The sequence below is a fragment of the Crotalus tigris genome, unplaced genomic scaffold, assembly GCF_016545835.1.
Source record: "Crotalus tigris isolate CLP2741 ecotype Arizona unplaced genomic scaffold, ASM1654583v1 scf7180000024401.5802323, whole genome shotgun sequence".
Taxonomy (NCBI): domain Eukaryota; kingdom Metazoa; phylum Chordata; class Lepidosauria; order Squamata; family Viperidae; genus Crotalus; species Crotalus tigris.
Genome location: NW_024100569.1, coordinates 5,642,659 through 5,663,074, shown reverse-complemented (window position 1 = coordinate 5,663,074; position 20,416 = coordinate 5,642,659). Strand labels below are relative to the sequence as shown.

At 33.7% G+C, this 20,416-nt stretch overlaps 1 protein-coding gene across 7 annotated transcripts in view; it reads left to right on the top strand.

Annotated features, from left to right (window-relative positions):
* GK (glycerol kinase) overlaps positions 1–7,474 on the top strand; it is a 42,915-nt gene extending 35,441 nt beyond the window's left edge. For 5 of the 7 annotated variants that reach the window (XM_039329540.1, XM_039329542.1, XM_039329545.1 and 2 more), the window contains 2 exons: positions 1,908–1,994; positions 4,990–7,474. In XM_039329540.1, the coding sequence (XP_039185474.1) occupies positions 1,908–1,994; positions 4,990–5,003 (101 nt within the window). In that variant the 3' untranslated portion in view covers positions 5,004–7,474. Of the gene's footprint in view, positions 1–1,843; positions 1,995–4,989 lie in introns of those variants that run through there. The other 2 variants (XM_039329544.1, XM_039329543.1) reach the window with 2 other exon arrangements.
* Positions 7,475–20,416: the final 12,942 nt, after the last annotated feature.

Genomic DNA, 20,416 nt, shown 5'->3' with positions numbered 1-20,416 from the left:
AATGTATTTGCCTTGATAGGTATATTTTTATTAAAGTGCAATCACATGAAACATATTTGGTTAATCAGTCCTGGTTTATGACTTTCAGTGAGAACCTAAGTATTTCTATTTAAAAATATATTCTAATAAATTCAGTTGGATTATTGTCCTTATAAGCGTGCTTATACTGTAGGTCTGTTAATTTGATTAAGATTTTTTTAGTATAATTAAGTACAATCAGAAAATTTAAAGTGTGAATTTACTATAATTAAAAAATCAAAAATAACTGTAAGATATTAATTCCTCCAGCCAGAAGGATGATGAATCAGTTAGACCAAAGATTTCAGATATGGCAATAGATTATTAGACACTCATTTTTTTTAAAGTCCTAATAACTGCAGAAAGAAAATGGGGGGGGGGATTTCTTGTTTTTTAACAGTAGGGTTGAGCAATGTAAGTTAGAAACTCCAACAATAGAACAAAAAATACATAACAATATTTTTCCTTATATAAAGCAGTAGTTTCTGTGTTGTTGGAAAGATATGGGCAGGTTAGTAAAGGACAATGATATATAATGTTTATTTTTGTAAGTCCTAATTATTATCTAGTTGACTTATTGACTGGGCCAAAACTAAAGCTTCACTGGTTTCAAGAAACTACTGGAGTTCCCCCTTTGCATACAATGATACAATGTCAAAAAAAACACCTTTTTTATAATGGCGATATTAATAGCATCCAATAGTAATTGTCTTGGCAATTTTACAAAAACATTATACGATAATCAGTAAAGTACAATGCAATTAATACTTATCTTAGCAATTTTGGGTTTATCAGAGCTATAACAATCTCGGCTTAGTCAAACATTGAAAATGCAACCCAGTCAGGAACAAATTTGAATAATATCACATATTCTGTATGAAGAGCACAAGAAATGCATTTATATACCAGTATTTTTTATTTCAAACAAAATTTATTTTAGCTTAAAAATGTTCTGTTTATGAAAAAATAAGTTCTTTTTAAATTCAGCAAGCATTACTATAAGTCGGGTGAGAAAGATGTAAAGGAAAGAAGCCTTATTTACAATTTCTATACAATTAGTCTGAAGAGAATTAATATGTAAAAACTTGAGAATCTTTTAATTAGATGCAGTGCTGTTTCCTGAAGGAAGTTTAAATGCTTGTTGCTATTTGAAAGTATTGTGTTGCTTGCTGCAGAATACTATACACAGCTGCTCTGAAATGAATGGCAATGAATTCAGTGAACCTTGGTCCTTGGTAAATAATATAACACTGCAGCTTTGCAATCTACAGAGCTTTCTAGATATGACTGTCATAAATGGTTTTAGTACTGTATTTGCTCATTTATAGTTAACAATAGCAATTTTATGCTTTCAATTCAAGTCTGGAGACAGTTGGTACATGTATATTTCACTTGCTGATAGTATAATGTGTATGATGGAGCAGGCACAATGCATGATTGGATAAGAAATATGCAGTGCCCCACATTACATGGTACTTCATACACAGTCAATATTTTTGAAAAACAAAGATAAGTGTGAGATAGTTTGTATGTGTATAATCAGACACACATGAATTCATTCTTCCACCTTCCATAGCGCGTTCTTTCTTCTTGCATTATTTGTAATGTTTAATATCAGCTTTATTTGAAATTCTGTACTATCTACTTTATTAGTAGCAAATTGTTTCTGTCTAAATAATCTTAAATATTGACACTGGATGCAAGACTGAAATATATCTAAGCCTCAGTGTTTGTCCTATTCTAATTATTACTATATGCTGAACTGTCTGTAGCATTTTGCAGAATTTCTCTCTCTTCTAATTTTCTTCATGTAATTCTTAAATAGTGCAATTTACACGTATCTCTCTCTTGATTTGTTTGACTGGAACCTCTCTTCTGGATGACATCAGGTGAAACTAGTATCTTCTGTAGTCTGCCTTTGGGCTTTTTTATAATGAGTAGCCTGTTAATGTTAATCGGAGCAAAGTATATCTCAGGTTAGTTTATATTTTGAAATGTCTTGTTTTCACAAGATAATCACTGCTAGATGATTTAAATATTATCATTTTGAAAAAAGTGTTTAGTATTGTATATGAAGAAATATTTAATGACACAAGCTCTTAATAATTTTAATTTAATAGTCTATTTTAAAAAGTTCCTATGAAAATGCAGAAAATATTTAAAAATCTGCTATTAATTTTTTCTACTATTTCAAATCAATTTTAAAAAATGGGGAGGAGTGCCTGAATAAATCTTGATTTTCTATAGGCTATGATAGGTACACATTCTAGTTATTTCTTTTTTGAGATTTTGTAACCACATAACTGCAAAAAAATATATCAGAATTTGTGACTTTATAAGTAAATTTTTAAAATTTTTCTAGATTAGAAGATTTACTGTAAGATCTTACATCTGAAATTGATTGTTATCCCTGTCAAATTAATTTCCTTTAGATGCCACGAGACTCATCACTTAAGGCAAAAGTAGTATCCTAAAACATTGCTTATTTTGATGTAAAAATAATAAGTTTCATAATTTTTCTATTTGAAAAAAGAATAGTTAATATTTTGTCAGATTTCCTTTTCCTATTCAACTGTTAAGAAATGTGAATAGCTAAATTGACTCAACTAAATTGAAAACTATGCTTAGCAGAATGAAGTATCTCGTCATAGCTTAAAACATGTACAGAAAATATAAGTTAATCTTGTACATGGACAGATAATATAGATACTATTGGCAAAGGAATTTCAAGAAACATTTATTCAGGTGATATTTACCAGAAGTAATGAACTTTTCCCCCCAGCTCTGTACAAATAAATTGTTATATATAAAAGGGAATTTTATTTTCATTCTTTAATAAACTTAAACAATAGGTAATTTGTTCTTTTAATTATTTACAATTTACAAATAATTTGAGCTTGCTGTGTCATGCTCTCTCTCCTCAAATATTGCATCTCCCAAATCTGATAATAAGAATCTTACATGCTGCTTCTCTGGAAGCTCCTGTATGATTCTATAGCAACTGAACAGCAGGAGTCAGTTTCTGCATATAATTACATTATTATTTTACACTTTTTTATCATAATATTCAAGGTGGCCTAATATTCAAGATGGAGTTTTCTGGAAATTCTTATTCAGAACTAGACTTTTTGGTTTCAGGAAAGTTCTACTGAGACCATAGCTTGCTATAATAATGTAAGACTGCAATTGAATTACATTTTGAATAGAAAATTTGAATGTAGAAAAAGAAATGTTTTATGAGCTACAGAGGTGGCTGAATAAAGAAGTCTTTCTACTATAAAGTAGGGAATTCAGAGTATTTTTTTCTTATCAAAGGACAGGTTCCTTACAAAAGGCAAGCATATATAATTCCACGTTATTTGGGGTTAATAACATTAATAATATTTGATGTTGAAATCACTCTATTTTCAATATTTAATAATTAAAAGAACTATTGTAAAAAAATAATTTCTGACTTGATGTTTCTTATTTAAATTTTGAAAGCAGTTTTGTATGCAGCTTTCTTTTAGAGGCTAATCTTTATTGAAACATTTTATACAATATACATCCCAAGACCCACTCACCTCTACCCCCCTCCCCCACTTCCCAGAGCTGAATACAGGGTTACAAATAAACAATCAAACTCTAAAAAAAAACACCATTACCCAGTATGCAGTTTTCTTGAGTACTGCTGCTACATATGCTCCTTTACAATTCATATATGTAAATACAGTGGTGCTCAAAAGTTTGTGAATCCTTTTGAATTTCAGTATTTCTGCATAAATATGACCTGGATCATTTCCCCCAATAAATCAATGACCAAGTACAGTGTATTTGATTCATTTGTTTTAATTGGGTTCTTTTTATCAAATTTTAGAATTTCTGTGGAGAAAGGTTATCTTTTATGTCATATTTTTGCATAAATATTGAAAATTCAAAAGAATCCTCAAACATTTAAGCACTATATATAGAGAGTAGGTGTAATGTTCTTCAGTAAACATATGTTCTCTGGACAGATATATTTAGACCTATTTTCCGGATAGATATAGAGAGGCTGCAAGGAAGAGGGGGTCACGTTGTTCAACAGAGCACCAGAGGGAAGGACGAGAAACAGTGGTTGGAAACTGATCAAAGAGAGAAGCAACCTGGAATTAACTTTCTGACAGTGAGGACAATGAACCAGTGGAACAGCTTGCCTCCAGAAATCATGGGCGCTCCATCACTGGAGATTTTTAAGAAGAGACTAGACAGTCACTTGTCTGAGATTGTATAGGTTCTCCTGCTTGAGCAGGGGACTGGACTAGAAGACCTCCAAGGTCCCTTCCAGCTCTATTGTATTCTAGTTTATTTTTTGCATTTAAGTCACATGGAATGGTGTTTTATGAAGCTGTAAACCATTTTTGAGCGAATGGTGCTTTATAGAGTTGCACTGTGTGTGTGTGTGTGTGGTATGCAGGCTGTAAAACAAATCACTTCAAGCACTTAACTTTATATATTTAAGTATAATTTCCATTTTTATTAGGCCTAAACATAACATGAAGTACACTTTGAAATCCTATTTTGGATTTCCTTGCATGAAGAACATTAAGGCTACTTTCTAAAAACCCACAGTAATTCTGTTTTGTATTATCTTTGTATTATATAGTTACTGCCTTATATATATATGAATACTCTTTTTCCTCTTTTCCTATTCCAGTAGGCAGAGAACTTGTTACACTGAAATGGGGGAAAAGGCAATTAGAGGAGCACTTCAAAATCCTCTAGTGATGTTGTTACTTAGTAAAACAATTGCCATTGCATATGTTTTCTACAATGCAATTTCATGCTTCCAGAGTTAGATAATATAATCCATGCCCCAGGTTGGCACTGTTAAGATTTGATAGGTGATTTAGTTTCAGTTAATTATTTCCCCAGAAGATATCTTAAGTATTATATTTATCCTCTTAACAAAAAAAAAAAATTCATTAATGATCCTTTTTTTTCCCCTTTCAGGTAAATTCAAATGAGGCATTTTAATGGATTTCAGGAGACTGTAACAACTCAAAAAGAATGTGGTGCTTTCTTAACAATTTTAATGGCATTATTTTGACACGGTTCACTGTCAAAGTAACTATTTAGGAAAGGGATTTAATCAGGAACAAGCAAAATATAGCTGCCACTACCTATCTGCTTTAAAAGTAAAGTGGAAAGAACTCTTGGTTAATTTCTGTAACTGCTATCACTTGTTTTGTCCACTTTGAAATGAAACATGAAATAAAAAAAGTTAATGTTTTTTTTTTTTAAAAAAAAAAACACCACCACCATATGGTACACTTCAAGAACTTCATTGTATACATTTATGTAAAGTTGTGATTTCTTTTTAGAAATTGCTTATAGCAATACTTTCAAAAATCATCTTTCTTATCGACTGATTAGAACCTCACTGAGAATTGAAGAATCAGTAATATATTTTGTAACAAGGAAAGAACAGTTATTTATTCATCCTTTTCATATGCATTGGTTATCATATTAAGGATTCTAAGCTACTAAATAAGACTGGTAGACTTCAGAAAGCTTATTTAAAATTAAACCTAGTATTTAAAATATACTGTGTATGTATAGCAAGAAAGCTATATATTTGAAATACTGTAATATAAATCAAATTGCCAAGTGTATGGATATGAAGATTAAATATGAGCTTTAAAAGTTCAGATACCTACACTTATGTTAGTAAATAATCATAATATTTATGGGCTTTGGTTGAAAACCACAAACATTTTTCAATCTTTCATTTTACTTAAAAGTTTGGACCAAAATTTGCTTCTCAGTGGGATACCATTATAAGCAGTGGCAATCATGATTTCTGGATATAATATTTTAGATATCCAAAGAATAAAATAACTTTTATAGGTCCCAAAGTTTAATACTAATGTATATCAGAACAATACTTTATAATATTCATATTTTCATTAAGAATTCAAATAAAATCAAACATTGATGGCTTGCAGATTGATCCCCTTTCAAACTGAGGATATATTTGGTAAAATGATGTCAAACAGCTCATAGAAATCTCCATGTTCTTTGAAATGTATCTTCAATGCACACTATCCTTCTTTTCATAGTTAGACTTCTCTAGGGTAGGGTTCAGGATTTGCTTTGCACACTACTGGAATGAGGTGGAGTTGAAAATACAGTGAATCTAGGCTGCTACTATTTGAAGATGCTTCAAGACTATTCTAGTATAACAAAAAAAATGCCTGTGGAGAGATTAACATAGCTTCTTCCCTGCATAAAAATTATACAATTAAAAGGTAATAGAAAATTGATCTGCTGCTCTCTTATAAAACTCTCCTGATTCAAAGTGCAGTGTGTAAACATATTGAAAGGTAGCAATATTTTAATGTATACACACTGGCAGCTAAAGAATATGTGCCTGGTGAAACGGTTTCTGGGTCTGTTATTTCCTACATTTTGTATATGTCATTGGTAAGGAAATAAGAATTGAAAATTCAAATAATGTTAAACTAATGCTTTTTCTTAAGTGTAAAATTGATTTTTGCCTTGGTTTGAAATGTAGAATACTTGTAGCAATTGTTGAGCATTTTAACTGAAAACTAGACTTAATAATTAGTATTTCAGCTTTTTCATAAGCTGAATCTAAGACTACTTATTCTTTTTTTTTTTTTTTGTATCACGATGTATTGGTATATGTCACTATGAATGAACATAAGCTTCCAAATGTCAATTCACTAACTCTACTTCTAGACTTTATATATTTTAAGGCCATATTTGGCAAGCCAACATTTTCCCTATTTCTGGCAATGTAAAAGACTTTCCTCCCATCTATAAATTTAATGTTCAGAGGAAATACTTTTCTGGATATTTCTTTGGTAAGCTGGGTTTATAGCCATACTTGTTGACAATATCTTACATAGGAAGTATACCATTATACTATGGCCAAGAATATAATTTTTTTAAGTTCTATTTTATACAGCTGGAAGTTAATCTGAAAGATGGCTTGTTTTATTATGTTCCCTGCTTAAGTTTCCTGCTTTGTATAGTGTATTGGGATTGGTAACTTCAAATAAGATTCATGGAAGTATATAGGATATTAAATTAATAAGATTATAATTATAGTTGGAATTTTGCACAATGTACTACCACTTTTTCTATAAAACAAAATTGTTGGAACTGCTCACTTTTTGTGAATGGAATATCTTTTTCTATATAATTTGAATTATTAAATAGATACATTGAAAATGTGAAATAGCAAAGTTGTCAATATTGCACTTGTAGAAATATATGTGATTTAAAATGTCCTTAGTCTTGTTCTCAATTATGCTTGCGGTGAAACTCATAAATAAAATGCTAATTAAATCTTCATTTCTGGAAATGTTTTACTGAAGCTTGTTGTAATAAATAATGTAATATCAACTTTAAGAATCATAAACTTGAATGTATTTTTTTGGCCTTAAAATAAAAAGTTTACATTTTAAAGTCAAACTGAATATTTTCTTACCCAACCTTTCAACATTTAGGAAGCCTACCGTATAGTGCATCTTGTATTATCGCAAGAAACCAGATATGCTTCATTTGCTAGAATGGTGCTTATTGTTAATCATGTTTACTTGAATTACTACATTCTGTCTCAGCATATAGTTCAAAGTAATGCTACTAGCACCAGCCAATCATACATCACTGAAACTGAACTGCACTAGAATTAACAATAGGCATATATTAGATTATTTAATGGTTAACATTTTGAACAAGTTTGTGTGGAGTTCTACAGAAGTACACTCCAATGCACATTTTTCTAGTTGAATAATGGAAAGTCATTTTTAAGTTAACCAAACTATAAGGTTAGATCATGGATACCTAGTATCAGGATCCAGGCTTATGTTTATACCAAATTGTAGTATTACATACTTGAATAAACTATATTCCTATTCACTAGTTCACCCAGGACCTACCTATTGAACTTTTTGAATGCATTGTTAATATATTACTTGGGAATCACGCAGGTACCATAGCCCAAAGAAATGTCTGTATTTATACACTAAGTAGCAGTCTAGTCAAGCATCCACTTGCTATTCTTGTCAATTTCAGTCATGTGCAGCATATTTATCTTTGCTTTTTTTTACAATATTTTCAGAGAGTATGAGAGCATCTGTCCAAAGATGTCAATAATTTATGAATCCCAGCACTTAAAAGCATATCATATGGATGCATCAGATTATCAAATAAGTCTTAAGGTAGTTGATATGAAACGTCAACATTTTAATTAAAAACTAGCTCAGTTAAGAAAATCAAAAGAATATAATGGTATAAAGTATGACATTGTACTTTAAAAGTATAATAAAACCATAGCATGGTGATTATAACAAAAGGGCCAATTTATTATTTATTTATTTCATTCATTCAATTTATATGGCTGGCCATCTCCAACTAGTGGCCCCAGAATTAGAATTGCTTTGTATTTGTGGTTCCTGGTATTGGGAACTCTTTTCTTTCAACAGTTTCTCAAATGCCAGGGCATTTAAAGCAGGGGTCTCCAACCCCCAGTCCATGGACTGGCACCAGTCCATAGCATGCCAGAAACTGGGCCACGCCATCAAGTGAAGTCCGATCTGCAGAATGCAGGCAGCACACAAAACCACGCCCACTCTAATCCACAGAAAAATCTCTCCACTGAACCAGTCCCCGGTGCCCAAAAGGTTAGGGGGCCACTGATTTAAAGGATTCTGTCAATATTAATTCATATCATCTTGGTTGCAAAATGCATAATTCACATATTTTGGGATAATACTGCTTTTATTTATTCCACTTATTTCAACCCAGTTGCTATTTATAGTATTAAAAATATTAATATTTCAGGTGTAATATGCAAAAAGTAAAAGATGCTCAGCTTGCAGGCTTAAATGACTTAATAGGTATGTGTAAACCATTTCTGTTGTTGGAGGCAGAATATATTTCAGAATTCTGTAATGTTCCATTCTTCATCTAGCCCATGCTGCTCAGACATTCTCAAAATAGTCTGGTAGTTTTCAGGAGTATGAAATGGTTTATGGATGTAGTCAAGTCCAGAAATATCTTAGAATGCTGTATCTTTGTAATATTCTTTGTGTATACCAAAAGTTTGGAGTCTCAATCTATAAATTACAATAATTCACCTTGAACTACCAGCAAAGCGCATCATGATTCTTGGAGACATGATTTACAAACTGGAAGTCAGAAGTGCTTAAAAAAACTGTTGAGGGGAAGGAAATTCTGGAGCTCCAAAAGACCAAACATTGCTGGAATAGCTGCATTTAATCTAGTTTTCTAAATGCTCTCAGAGTAGAGGTCATTTATTTCATATAGTTGGACCATTTGTGTCCTACCTACATTTCATACACTTTGCTACTTAATATTTACAGTATGCTTTTTCAAATATATTGCACAATATATTTAGTTTTTCAAATGTAATCTACAGTAGTACAGTAGTTTGAAAATCATTGCTATAGTCTAACTCATCCAACTTGATTTGAAATTGAAAAAGTTTCATAATTTTGCAGAGTATACAGCTGTGTATTTTCTCCTTCATCTGCTCTGATGATGACTCTTGCACAAACAGAAGGTGTCTAATTTCCTGGTCTTACTGCTTTAGCTAGGCATTCTTTTGTTTTGTTTTAAAAAAACAAACAGTAAAACTAAGTTGAAAGTTTTTTGCTAATCGGTTTTGTAAAGGCTTTGAGAAGATTGTGGCCAATAGGGTGTCAAAAACTATGAAATTGGCATCCACCCTGGAAACAAACGCTGCAACCTTGGGGGGGGGGGGAAGAGCCTTTCAGAAACCCCAAACTGGTCATATATGCTCTAAGACCAAAGTGTAGATTCCTAGAGGAATTAGTTTGCATAATTAGTGGGAATGCCAGAAAGCCTTACTGTAGATTTTCCAGTGACCAAAAGAGAGCAGTAAAGAGAGGGAAAAGTTTGATCCTTTGCCCATATCCAATGGCCCCTAAGCCTCATTTATTGTTCTTCTTATACAGGAGTCTTCAGACTTGGCCCTTTTATGACTGGTGGACTTCAACTCCCAGAATTCCTCAGCCAGAGTGCCTGGCTGATGAATTCTGGGAGTTGAAATCCACAAGTCATAAAAGGGCCAAGTTTGAAGACCCCTGTTCTTATACCTGAGCTCTACACATCAAAAAAGAAGAAAGGCTTTACAAAGATACAGCCATTTCTCTTGACTCAACTTTGTATGCACTGAATTCTGCAACCATTTGTAGTTAATTTTAATTTGTATTTTCCCATAGCAGCTAGCAGCTTTGTTAAATTGTTTGTGATAAATAGGTCCAGATGCTTTTAAATTAAAAGCACAGTTTAGTTAAATCTCTTTGGGGAACAGTAAAAGAATAAATAAAACTTCTTAACAACTACATTTTATTTATTTGTGCTGTCAATGGAACTTCCAGATGGCCTCACCAACACCAGCTGCAATTGAGGCATTTTATTGCAATAAAGAGTAAGCAGCTCTGTTGAATAGCCATTCGCCAAAGGTTCAGGACTTCTGTATTTCTAGAAATGATTTGCCATTTGAAATACGGTGTGATTGTTGAAAGTAACAAGTTTTGTGAGCAACAATTTCCCACTTCTTTTTTCAAACAGTCAGTTTGCAATATGTAAAGCAGGAATTAGTACAATAGCATAATAATCTTACTAACACTTGCCTTCTAAAACATACGGACAGAAAACAGTACTATTTATTGAGTTTTCTTACTCCCATTTGCTTATCTGAATGTGTATCATGTTGCTTAGTTTATCCAACAGGAACTTTTGTCCCTAGCATGTGATTTTTACATGTTGTTGTTCGTCCAACGATTTCAATGAAGACCTTGACATCTTGTGGGTTATGGGCCATCAACAATGTGTCTGTAGGTGGCTAATAAGACCGATGTTAGCACGGAATGTTCTGCCACATACTGAACAAAGAAATGTAGACACTGTTACTTCAGTATTTGCAGCTCTGGATTTGCGGAGTGCTCGCTTTTCTTGTGCCAAGATTGTCCTTCTGTGTTCATATATCTGGCAACCCTGGTACACTAAGGTACTACATGTTGATCGATCATGCGCCAGAAGTTCCCAAGAGATGGTGTTAATATCCAGGGACTTAAGAGAAGCTTTCAACGTGTCTTTGTATCGCTTCTTTTGTCCCCCGTGCAATCGCTTTCCTTGAGACAGCTCACCATAGAAGAGCTGTTTAGGGATGCGATGATCTGGCATCCTTACAACATGGCCTGCCCAGCGCATCTGGGCTTTCATCAACAGAGTGTAAACTGTGATAGGCCTGCTCTGGAGAGGATATCTGTGTCTGGTATCTTATCCTGCCACCGGATCCTCAGAATTCTATGAAGGCAAGTCATGTGGAAGTAGTTCAGTTGCCTAATATGCCTCCTGTACACTGTCCAGGTCTCACTGGCATACAATAGGGTGGTTAGCACTGCTGCCTGGTAAACTTTAAGCTTGGTAGCAAGACTTATTCCACGGCGGTCCCACACGTTAGTCCACAATCTGCCAAATGCAGAACTTGCCTTGGCAATTCTACAGTTGACCTCGATGTCAATTGTCACTGCACGGGAGAGGGTACTACCAAGATACCAAGATTTTTACATATACTTAAGAGAAAACCCAATTAATTCTTTTGTATTATTTCTTAGGGTTCAGTTGTAAAAATTAGATTGTATTAGGCCACAACTCTAATTTGATAATTTTCTTTTCCCTTTCACCCCCCCTCCCACCACACATCTAGCTCTTGGATTTTTAAAAGGAAAGTTGATTTAAAACAAGCCTGCAAACGTAGCAACTGTGATCATATCAGTCTGAAGTTTACCATCTATTCAGCTTAATATCTAACACTACAAATATATGGCTTGGGACCAGATTATTTGACGGAGTGACTTTTCCAAAGTCACATCTACCCAATCCATCAAAGTAGGGAATGCTGTGGGTCCCCTCTCCTAAGGAAATACATCTAGTGGGACCAAATAGAAAGGCATTCTCTATGATAGCTGCCTCCCAGTGGAACATCACCCCCAAAGAAATAAGATTGGCCCCCACTTTGACACACTTTCACAAAGCCAGCAAAATCCAGAATGGGATGGAGCCTATTAAGTGGCTCATTTGACTGATTGTTGTTACAAAGAGGTCAGGGTTATTGTTTTTTATATTGGGTCTTATCTTTGCAAGCCATATGGGCAGCCATATAATTTTTTAAAATAAATAAATATACTGCAGATTTTTTGTTCCTGGTTCTTTTCCTATCTTTCTCTGGTGTTTGTCTTGGCTTTTCCATGTGCTCTCTTATCCTTAGAGACTGAAACATTCTCACTAGTGATCCACAGGATTTCACACTTTCCCTCTCCTTTGCAACTTTCTTTTGATTTTTCACTTCGTATCTTCCATTCACCATTCAGATTATGTACTCTAATAATAGTTCAGTTCAAATATATCAACCCTTCCATTCCTAGCTCACTGCTTACGGGAAGAGTTAGGTCTTCATGGAAGGCTAAAAGGGTTGACCTGGGAGGTTGCTTTGGTCTGGTGTCTGAAGAGAAGCCTATGGATTTTTGCAAACTGCATAAAATCATAGTAAGATAGATGGCCATATACGTCCTGAAAGTATGTAAATAACTAAACAGTTGTCTCTCAGATAACCAGGCTCTGTGCTAATCTGCACTTTGACTGCAGGTAGATGCCAACTGGCAACCAATGCAGCACCCGAAGTGAGACATGCCTATTACTTCCTGTGCTGCTCCATTCTGAATCAGCTCTTGCTTCCTACTTGCCTTGAAAACAAACACAGTTGCAACAACAACAATTGTCGATTGCAGGGTTGCAATTTCTAAACCATCCATACTCAAAAACTTTATAGAACAGCCAGACTTCATTGCCTTTCTTGAACTTCAACAGGATTGGTGCTAAATTGAGCTCAGATGGTGTTCTGCTCAGAGAGAGGAACATATGGAAAAAAGGATGCCTTTATGGTCTCAGGTATCAGCAGATCTTCAGGGATGGGATGCAAAGAGTGGTTTCCCTATGAGATCCTATGAGGTTCTCCCACAGGTATCCAAATTCTGAGCCATGTAGAGCTTTAAATAAGAAACCAGCACTTTGAATAGCACTTTGAAGGCAACTGGCACCCAAGCAGCTCCTACATGTGATGTTAATAGTAGCAAACCAGGAAGCACCCCTAAATATTTTATTTTTATTTATTTATTTATGAGACTTATATACCGCTTTAAGTGCAAGCACTCTCTAAGCGGTGTACACCAGTAAGCAATGTATATATATATATTTACATTGCCCCCAACAATCTGGGTCCTCATTTTACCTACCTCGGAAGGATGGAAGGCTGAGTCAACCTTGAGCCGGTGAGATTTGAACCGCTGACCTGCTGAACACAGTCAACTAAAGTGGCCTGCAGTACTGCACTCTAACTGCTGCGCCACCTCGGCTCATATAAAAGCTGCTGCATTATGGCTAGTTGTAACTTCTGAGTGGTATTTAATGGAAATCCCAGGTGGAATGAATTACAACAGTCCAAGTGAGAGGTGAGCTGGAAGTCTATTATTATTGTTGTTATTGTTATTATTATTAATCAAAATATTATTTTTCATTAATACATTTGATTAGTGCTCAATAAACATTGTGTTGTCTGGGTTAATTTGTTTGCTTAATAATACAAGTTACATTCTTAGTCTCTACCCCTTTTTTTCCAACCATTGATAAAACAAATTCCATGTTTGAAAATATTCTTTATCTTCTTTCTCTTTGATCCTCAATATCTGTCCATTTCAGCACAGTCCAATATCTTCTTGATTATCTCTTCATCTAGTGATGTTTCTTCATTTTTCCAGTGTTGAGCAAATACAATCCTTGCTGCTGTTTGTACATGCAATGTTAAATATATATTTGCTTTTCAAATTTTTCTGGTATTATATCTAATAGGAAAAGTTCAGGTTTAAAATCTACATGTTTTCCTAACATCTTTTCTAACCAAGTGTGTATTTTTGACCAAAAAGTTTGCTTTAACACAGGTCCACCACAAATGGTAATATGTGCCAGATTTTTGGTTACATTTCCAACATTAACCAGACATATATTTAAACATTTTTGCTAATCTAGCAGGTGGTAAATGCCACCTATAAAACATTTTATATAAGTTTTCATTATAAGAAGTTGCCATTGTCTATTTATAATTTCTTTCCCAAAGATTTTGCCATTTCTCTAATTTTACATTATATCCAAAGTTTTTTGTCCATTTTATCATTGTAACTTTCACTTGTTCATCCTCCATTTTCAAATTTAATAGAAAGTTATATAATTTCTTAATCAATTTTTCATCAGAGTCAACAATATCTGATCAAACATTGTCTGTTCTTTATAAAAGCCATATATTTCCGCATCTTTTATCATATCTCAATTGCATTTGCAATTGAGGTCACCATGATAATTCAATACCCTGGTCTAAAAGCTCATTTAGATTTTAGTTTCCCTTCAGTATCCAAAATGTCCTTATATGTCAAAAAAATTTCATATTGCACTAGGTTCAGGTGAACAAACGCTTCCATCATTGAAAGCCATCCTGGGATTTCAAGCAGATTTTAGCTTTTATCTTTTCCCACACAAAAAGTAGTGAATTTCTTACATAGTGGTTTTGAAAGTTTTATCTTTCTCATACCACAGAAATGCATGCCATCCAAGTTGCAGATTATGTCTTTCTAGATATAACAGTCTTTTATGTCTGAGAAATATCCATCCTTTTAGCCTTATTAAGACACATATGGTATAAGACCCAGTCTAGTAATCCAAATCCTCCATTTTCTTCGGATTCTTGTAGCATTTTCAGTTTAATTCTAGCTTTCTTTCCTTGTCAAATAAATTTCGAAATCAATGTATTCAAATCATTAAAAAATTATTCTTTTTTATATGTACTGTTTGGAACAAGAAAAGCAGTTTTGGTAATATATTCATTTTCACAGTAGCTATTCTTCCTAACATCGATAGTTGCAAGTTTTTCCATTTTTCCAGATTTAATTTTATTTAAATAATTTTATATAGTTCTCTTCTTTGATTGTTGTACATCTTGCTGTTAGGTATATTCCCAAATATTTAACTTTCCTAACTATTTGAAAATCCATTTTTTCTGACAGTTGTTCTTTTCGCTTAGATGTAAGGTTTTTAACTATAACTTTTGTTTTTTCTGTTTATCTTCAATCCTGCTACTTCTCCGAATTCCTCAATCCTTTTCAATAGTTTAGGAGTTGTCTCCAGCAATTATTCTATGATGAATACCAAGTCATCTGCAAACACTTGTAGTTTATAGCTTTTGTCTTTTATCTCCATTCCTTTAATTTCTGGGTCTTGTCTGATGTTTCTGTTCAAAACTTCCAAGGTCAATATGAATAGCAATGGGGATAGTGGACATCCTTGTCTTCTGCCTTTCTTTATATTAAAGTTCTCTCTGTAATCCCCATTTACAATTACTTTTGCTGATTCTTTATATTGTCTTAATTACATTTATTAACTTTTCTCCAAAATCCATGCAGTTTAATTGTTGTGTCATAAATTGCCAGCTTACATTATCAAAGTCTTTTTGAACATCTAAAAAAATTAGTGCCATTTGTTTTCCTGAGTGCATTGCATAGAATCTAAAATAATCCTTAAATTGTGTTTTGTCTTTTTGGTAAAGATCCATTTTGGTCTGGATGAATAAATTCAACGAAAAATATTTTCAATCTCTCTATTATTGGAGCAAAAATTTTGTAATCCACATTCAATAGTGATATTGGTCTTTAATTTTTTATCTGTAACATATCTGAGTCGTCTTTTGGTATTAAGGTAGTATTTGCTTCCATGTATTTGATAATTTAGCATCTGGTAATACCTCACTACAAACTTCCTTCATTGAGGAGGTTAATTATCTTGAAAACATTTATAGAACTCTGCAGCTCATCTGATCCTCGAGTTTTATCGTTTATTTATTTTGTTTTTTTATAGCTTCCATCGGTTCCATCCGTTATTTTTTTGGTTTAGCATATTTTTAAAGTTTTCTGGAATTTTTGGTAATTTGGCTTTTTCCATATATTGTGTTGTTTTTTCCAGAGAAATTTTTTCTATATCATATAGTTTTTCATAATATTCTTTAATTTTTTAATGGCTCATTTTGGAGTTGCATATCTCCCTTCTCATCTTGCAGTTTGTTTATCAACATTTCCTCTTTCTTTTTTCAGTTTATAAGCCAGCCATCTTCCCAGTTTATTTGCATTTTTCAAAAAGTTTTTGTTTTGCCCTTTTGATTTATTGAGCCAATTCTTCTGACTCTATTAGGTTTACTTTCTGTTTAATTTTCTCTATTTGTCTTGTAAGGGTTTTCTTTTGTGGATCTCTTTGAAGTTCTGGATCCAATTTCTCTTCCCTTAGCATTGTACACTGTTGCTTTTTGTCTTTATTCTTTTTAGCTATGTAAGTTATAGCTAATCCTGGAAGTTTCTTATTATATTACTTTGATAAAACATCACCTTTCCCAGATCCTTTCTGAAGTACAGTGAAGTAGTTGTGTGGGTAATGCATATTATGTCAGGATACTTTTCTGCTGGCTCAAGGCTGAGAAGAATGTTTGCTATAGGCTGGAAGGAGTGCCATAAAATACAGACAAGGAAGCTGCAGATTTGCTATTAAATTTAGTTGATTAGAAGATCAATAAAGCATTTTAACTTCCAATTATTTCAAATTAATATAAATAAACTAGCTTTCTTGTTTCTTTCAAAATCAGGCTGCTAGAGTAGTGCTTTCCAGCCTTGATATCTTTAAGATGTATGCGCTTCAACTCTCAGAATTCCCCAGCCAGTTGAGGGCCATACATCTTAAAGTTGCCAAGGTTGAGAAATACTGTGATGGAGAGAAGGAAGCTTGAGAAACAGAAACACTCTCTGAAATATCTGTACTCCGTTTTTTTCACTGAAAATATTGAAAACAGTTTTGTATCTCCTCTTTCCCAAATTTTGTATTAGATTCTATTTGCAAAACTTCAATTTATTACAATTATATCAAAAATTAAAATCAAAAGCAACTTTGGAAGAAAGGAACAGCAAGGCTGTAGCCCTGCCATGCATACTTAAACTCAGTGACACGTACTCTGCCTCCCCGACATACTTAACTCAACTTGAAGTACTTAACTATCAGAGAGCTTTTACTCTACCTCAATTATACTATGTTTCAATTTCATCATAGAAAAAATATGTACTCTAGCCAGATACAATTGCTATCTATAAAATGTATCATTAACCGCTCTAATTTACAGCAACATTTCCCAAAGTATATTTAAATCCCAAACTTCAATTATTGCCTGCTCGTAAAAACTGATCTTAAAGTACATTAAGGTGTAATTGCCATGGATACAAATCATTAACAGTTAGGAGCCACTAAATATGTTTTTATAGAACTGTTCCCAGTTAATTTACACTGAGTGGTACACAAGTCTAAGTGCTATTTTAAGATGAGATAATTACATTTAATTATAGCTAATATATTTTCTGATACTACCAAATAAAAGTTTTTTTAATAAACAAGGAAACAACTATGCTATAAATGTAATCTGTGATTATGGTATTTATATGCAATATCCATAATAGAAAGCCACAAGTTACTGTACACTAATTTCCTGGGAAATTATTGTGTATTCCTTTTTCAGGAAAGTAAAAGTACCGTATATGCCGGCGTATTAGGCGACCTGGCGTATAAGACGACCCCCGTCTTTATAGCCGGGCCGCATTCCTAGAACGTCTTATACGCCAGAAACTACCAGTATTTCCGGCGTATAAGACGACTCGGCGTATAAGACGACCCCCGTCTTTGGCACCGATTTCAGTGCTCGCAGAAGTTGTCTTATACGCCGGCATTTACGGTAGTAAGATTTCTGCCCTGCTGATCCACAGCTTTTATCTGTTGTCTTAGGACAAAGAGCTATTTAATGACCACAGGTAGATGAGAGGCTAATACAGGGGTGTCCAACTGTGAACCTGATGCGTCATGCCAAAACCGCGCCCATCCCATTGCCAGCAATGGCAAAAAAGTCGCGATATGTTATGACACGTCACGTGATGTTGCGAGTTTGACACCTCTGGGCTAATATGAAGAAAATGAAGTCACCACACATGCAGCAATTAGGTCATTAGCAGATCAGATTCTTGGCTAACTTCAGTATTACTTATGAAAATATCTAGCTTGTCCTTCAGAACAAAAGGGAATCAATCAAATATAAATAAATTGACTTAAAAATAAGTAAATGTACACACTGAGCATTGGATCTGATTTTGTAGCATCAAGCTAGTGTGCACCTTACTTATTTTTAATTGATATCAGTGATCTAATCACCAATGATGGCTGTGTGATGGCACAAAGTGCTAATGCAGAGATGCTGTATAAACCCTGTGTTGGCCTGAAGGTATTTGTTACTGACAGATTTAGACAAATCTTGGCCAGTTATTAAAATATCAGCCATGTCCTCTTAGGTGGAAATGATGGGAACTGTAATCCACCATACAAAAGGGACTAGATTGTGAATCGTTGCTGAAAGTAGTCTTTCAGCCTATGTAGGATGTAAACAAAGCCAATTGTTTTCTTATTGCTTGAAGTAAATGAAGAATGCATTCTGAAACAGGCTAATCATCTTATCATCAGATGCAAGGCAACCCCCCACTGGAAGAGTGTTTAGACCTCATTCAAAAACCATAGGTAAAGCTCTCAAAATCCATGTTTAAGTGCTGTGGACAGCACTAAATTTTGTTGTGAGATATACAATGACAATAAAGATATTCTATTCTATTTTGTAAGGTGGCTAATTTTTTTCCAAGAGTTAAGCAGCTTTGCTTAACTTAAGCATCTATTGGCTATTTTTGCTTTTCTTTTGATAATTGGAGGAAAGCTTTTTTTTTTTTTAGAAAGGTAACAACTTGAATCTAGAGAAGCGAGTCTCAAATGAAATTTTGGATTTGGGTTCACTACACTGAATGTATAGGGGAACTGCAGAAGGTCATAGTTTAGTGACATATTTTGATTTTTCTTCATATTAATAAAATTCTAGAAGTAGAGTTCATTCTGTGTTAACTTGCTTGTTTTCACTCTAACTTAAATAAAGAAAAAGGTGAGAGGAAATCTTCATACAGCTGTAGAAAAATCTCAAGATTATTTATCTGTATACAGCTTTATTTGTGTAACTTCTCAGAACTTTCACTCCATCCAATCAAGATCAGGTCCTACAGTCTCATCACCATGGAAACAACACTATTTAGTTTGGTGCCAGGTCGTAATAAAAGCCGTAGTATTGAGCCTTGAGCTTTGGCTTGACAGCTCACTACTGTACACTCTGGTCATTTTGAGGTCTCCACTGTTGTTATTGGGGCTCCCAACATCTAAAGGGAGAGCATCTTGTTTTGTACATAATGCTTTTATATTTCTATTCACATGTTAAATATGTTAATAAAGTTTAAAATCACCTTACATACTGGCGGGTTTTATTGTCTCTAGATCCTCAACGAACCAATTGTTTGACACTTGGCCACTGCTTGACACTTGGAATTTAGGTAGTCACAGGATCTAACCTATTCTTCAAGTCTTTCACTTTTTTATATTTTCACATCAGTATTGGAGCAATTACCTCACTTTCTTCACTATTTCATAGATGCAGATATCTTACAGCATATACTTTCCCTCAAGTGGAACTCTATGGGCACATTTTAGTCACTATGATGGGAAAGAAGAAAAGGTACCTTTGAGCACCCAACCAGAAATCCCAGGGTATCCTAAATGAAAAATGAAACTCAACAATAGAGCAATCAGGGGAAAGGCGGGGAGAAGAGCAGAAGGAGTCTGTAAATTCTGTTCAGAAATCAGCCAACATTATATTATTTTTATTAAGCTAAATTTAAGCATTTTTAGAACTGTCAGCTGTGTAAAATAAAGCTATTACATTCATTCCAATGTTTCTTAGTTGCATTTATGTTAATGACCTAGTTGTAGCTGTTGTGATTTGGGCACTCTACCATAAGTGAAAAAATGCAGAACTGCAGAAAATGTTTTACCTTAGTAGATCATAGGCAGGAAAATTGAATTTGGACTATACCCCATGCATAAAAAAATGTCCAAGGAGTCCATGATAGCAAATTGTGTATGGAGAGGCACTGGATATATCCTACATTTAAAAGAAGCTAAGGGAATATATAAATAAAATTCACACGTAAAACAAAATAGTTCATGTAAGCTGAATACCTGAATAAAAATATGTAAGAAATCAAGAAAATTTAGCACTGTATACACTTAGAGTAACTTTGCTTTTCTGAAGCTGATCTAAACAGGACGGTATGTATATATTGTAAGGTAAGTCGTATAGTGACCAAAA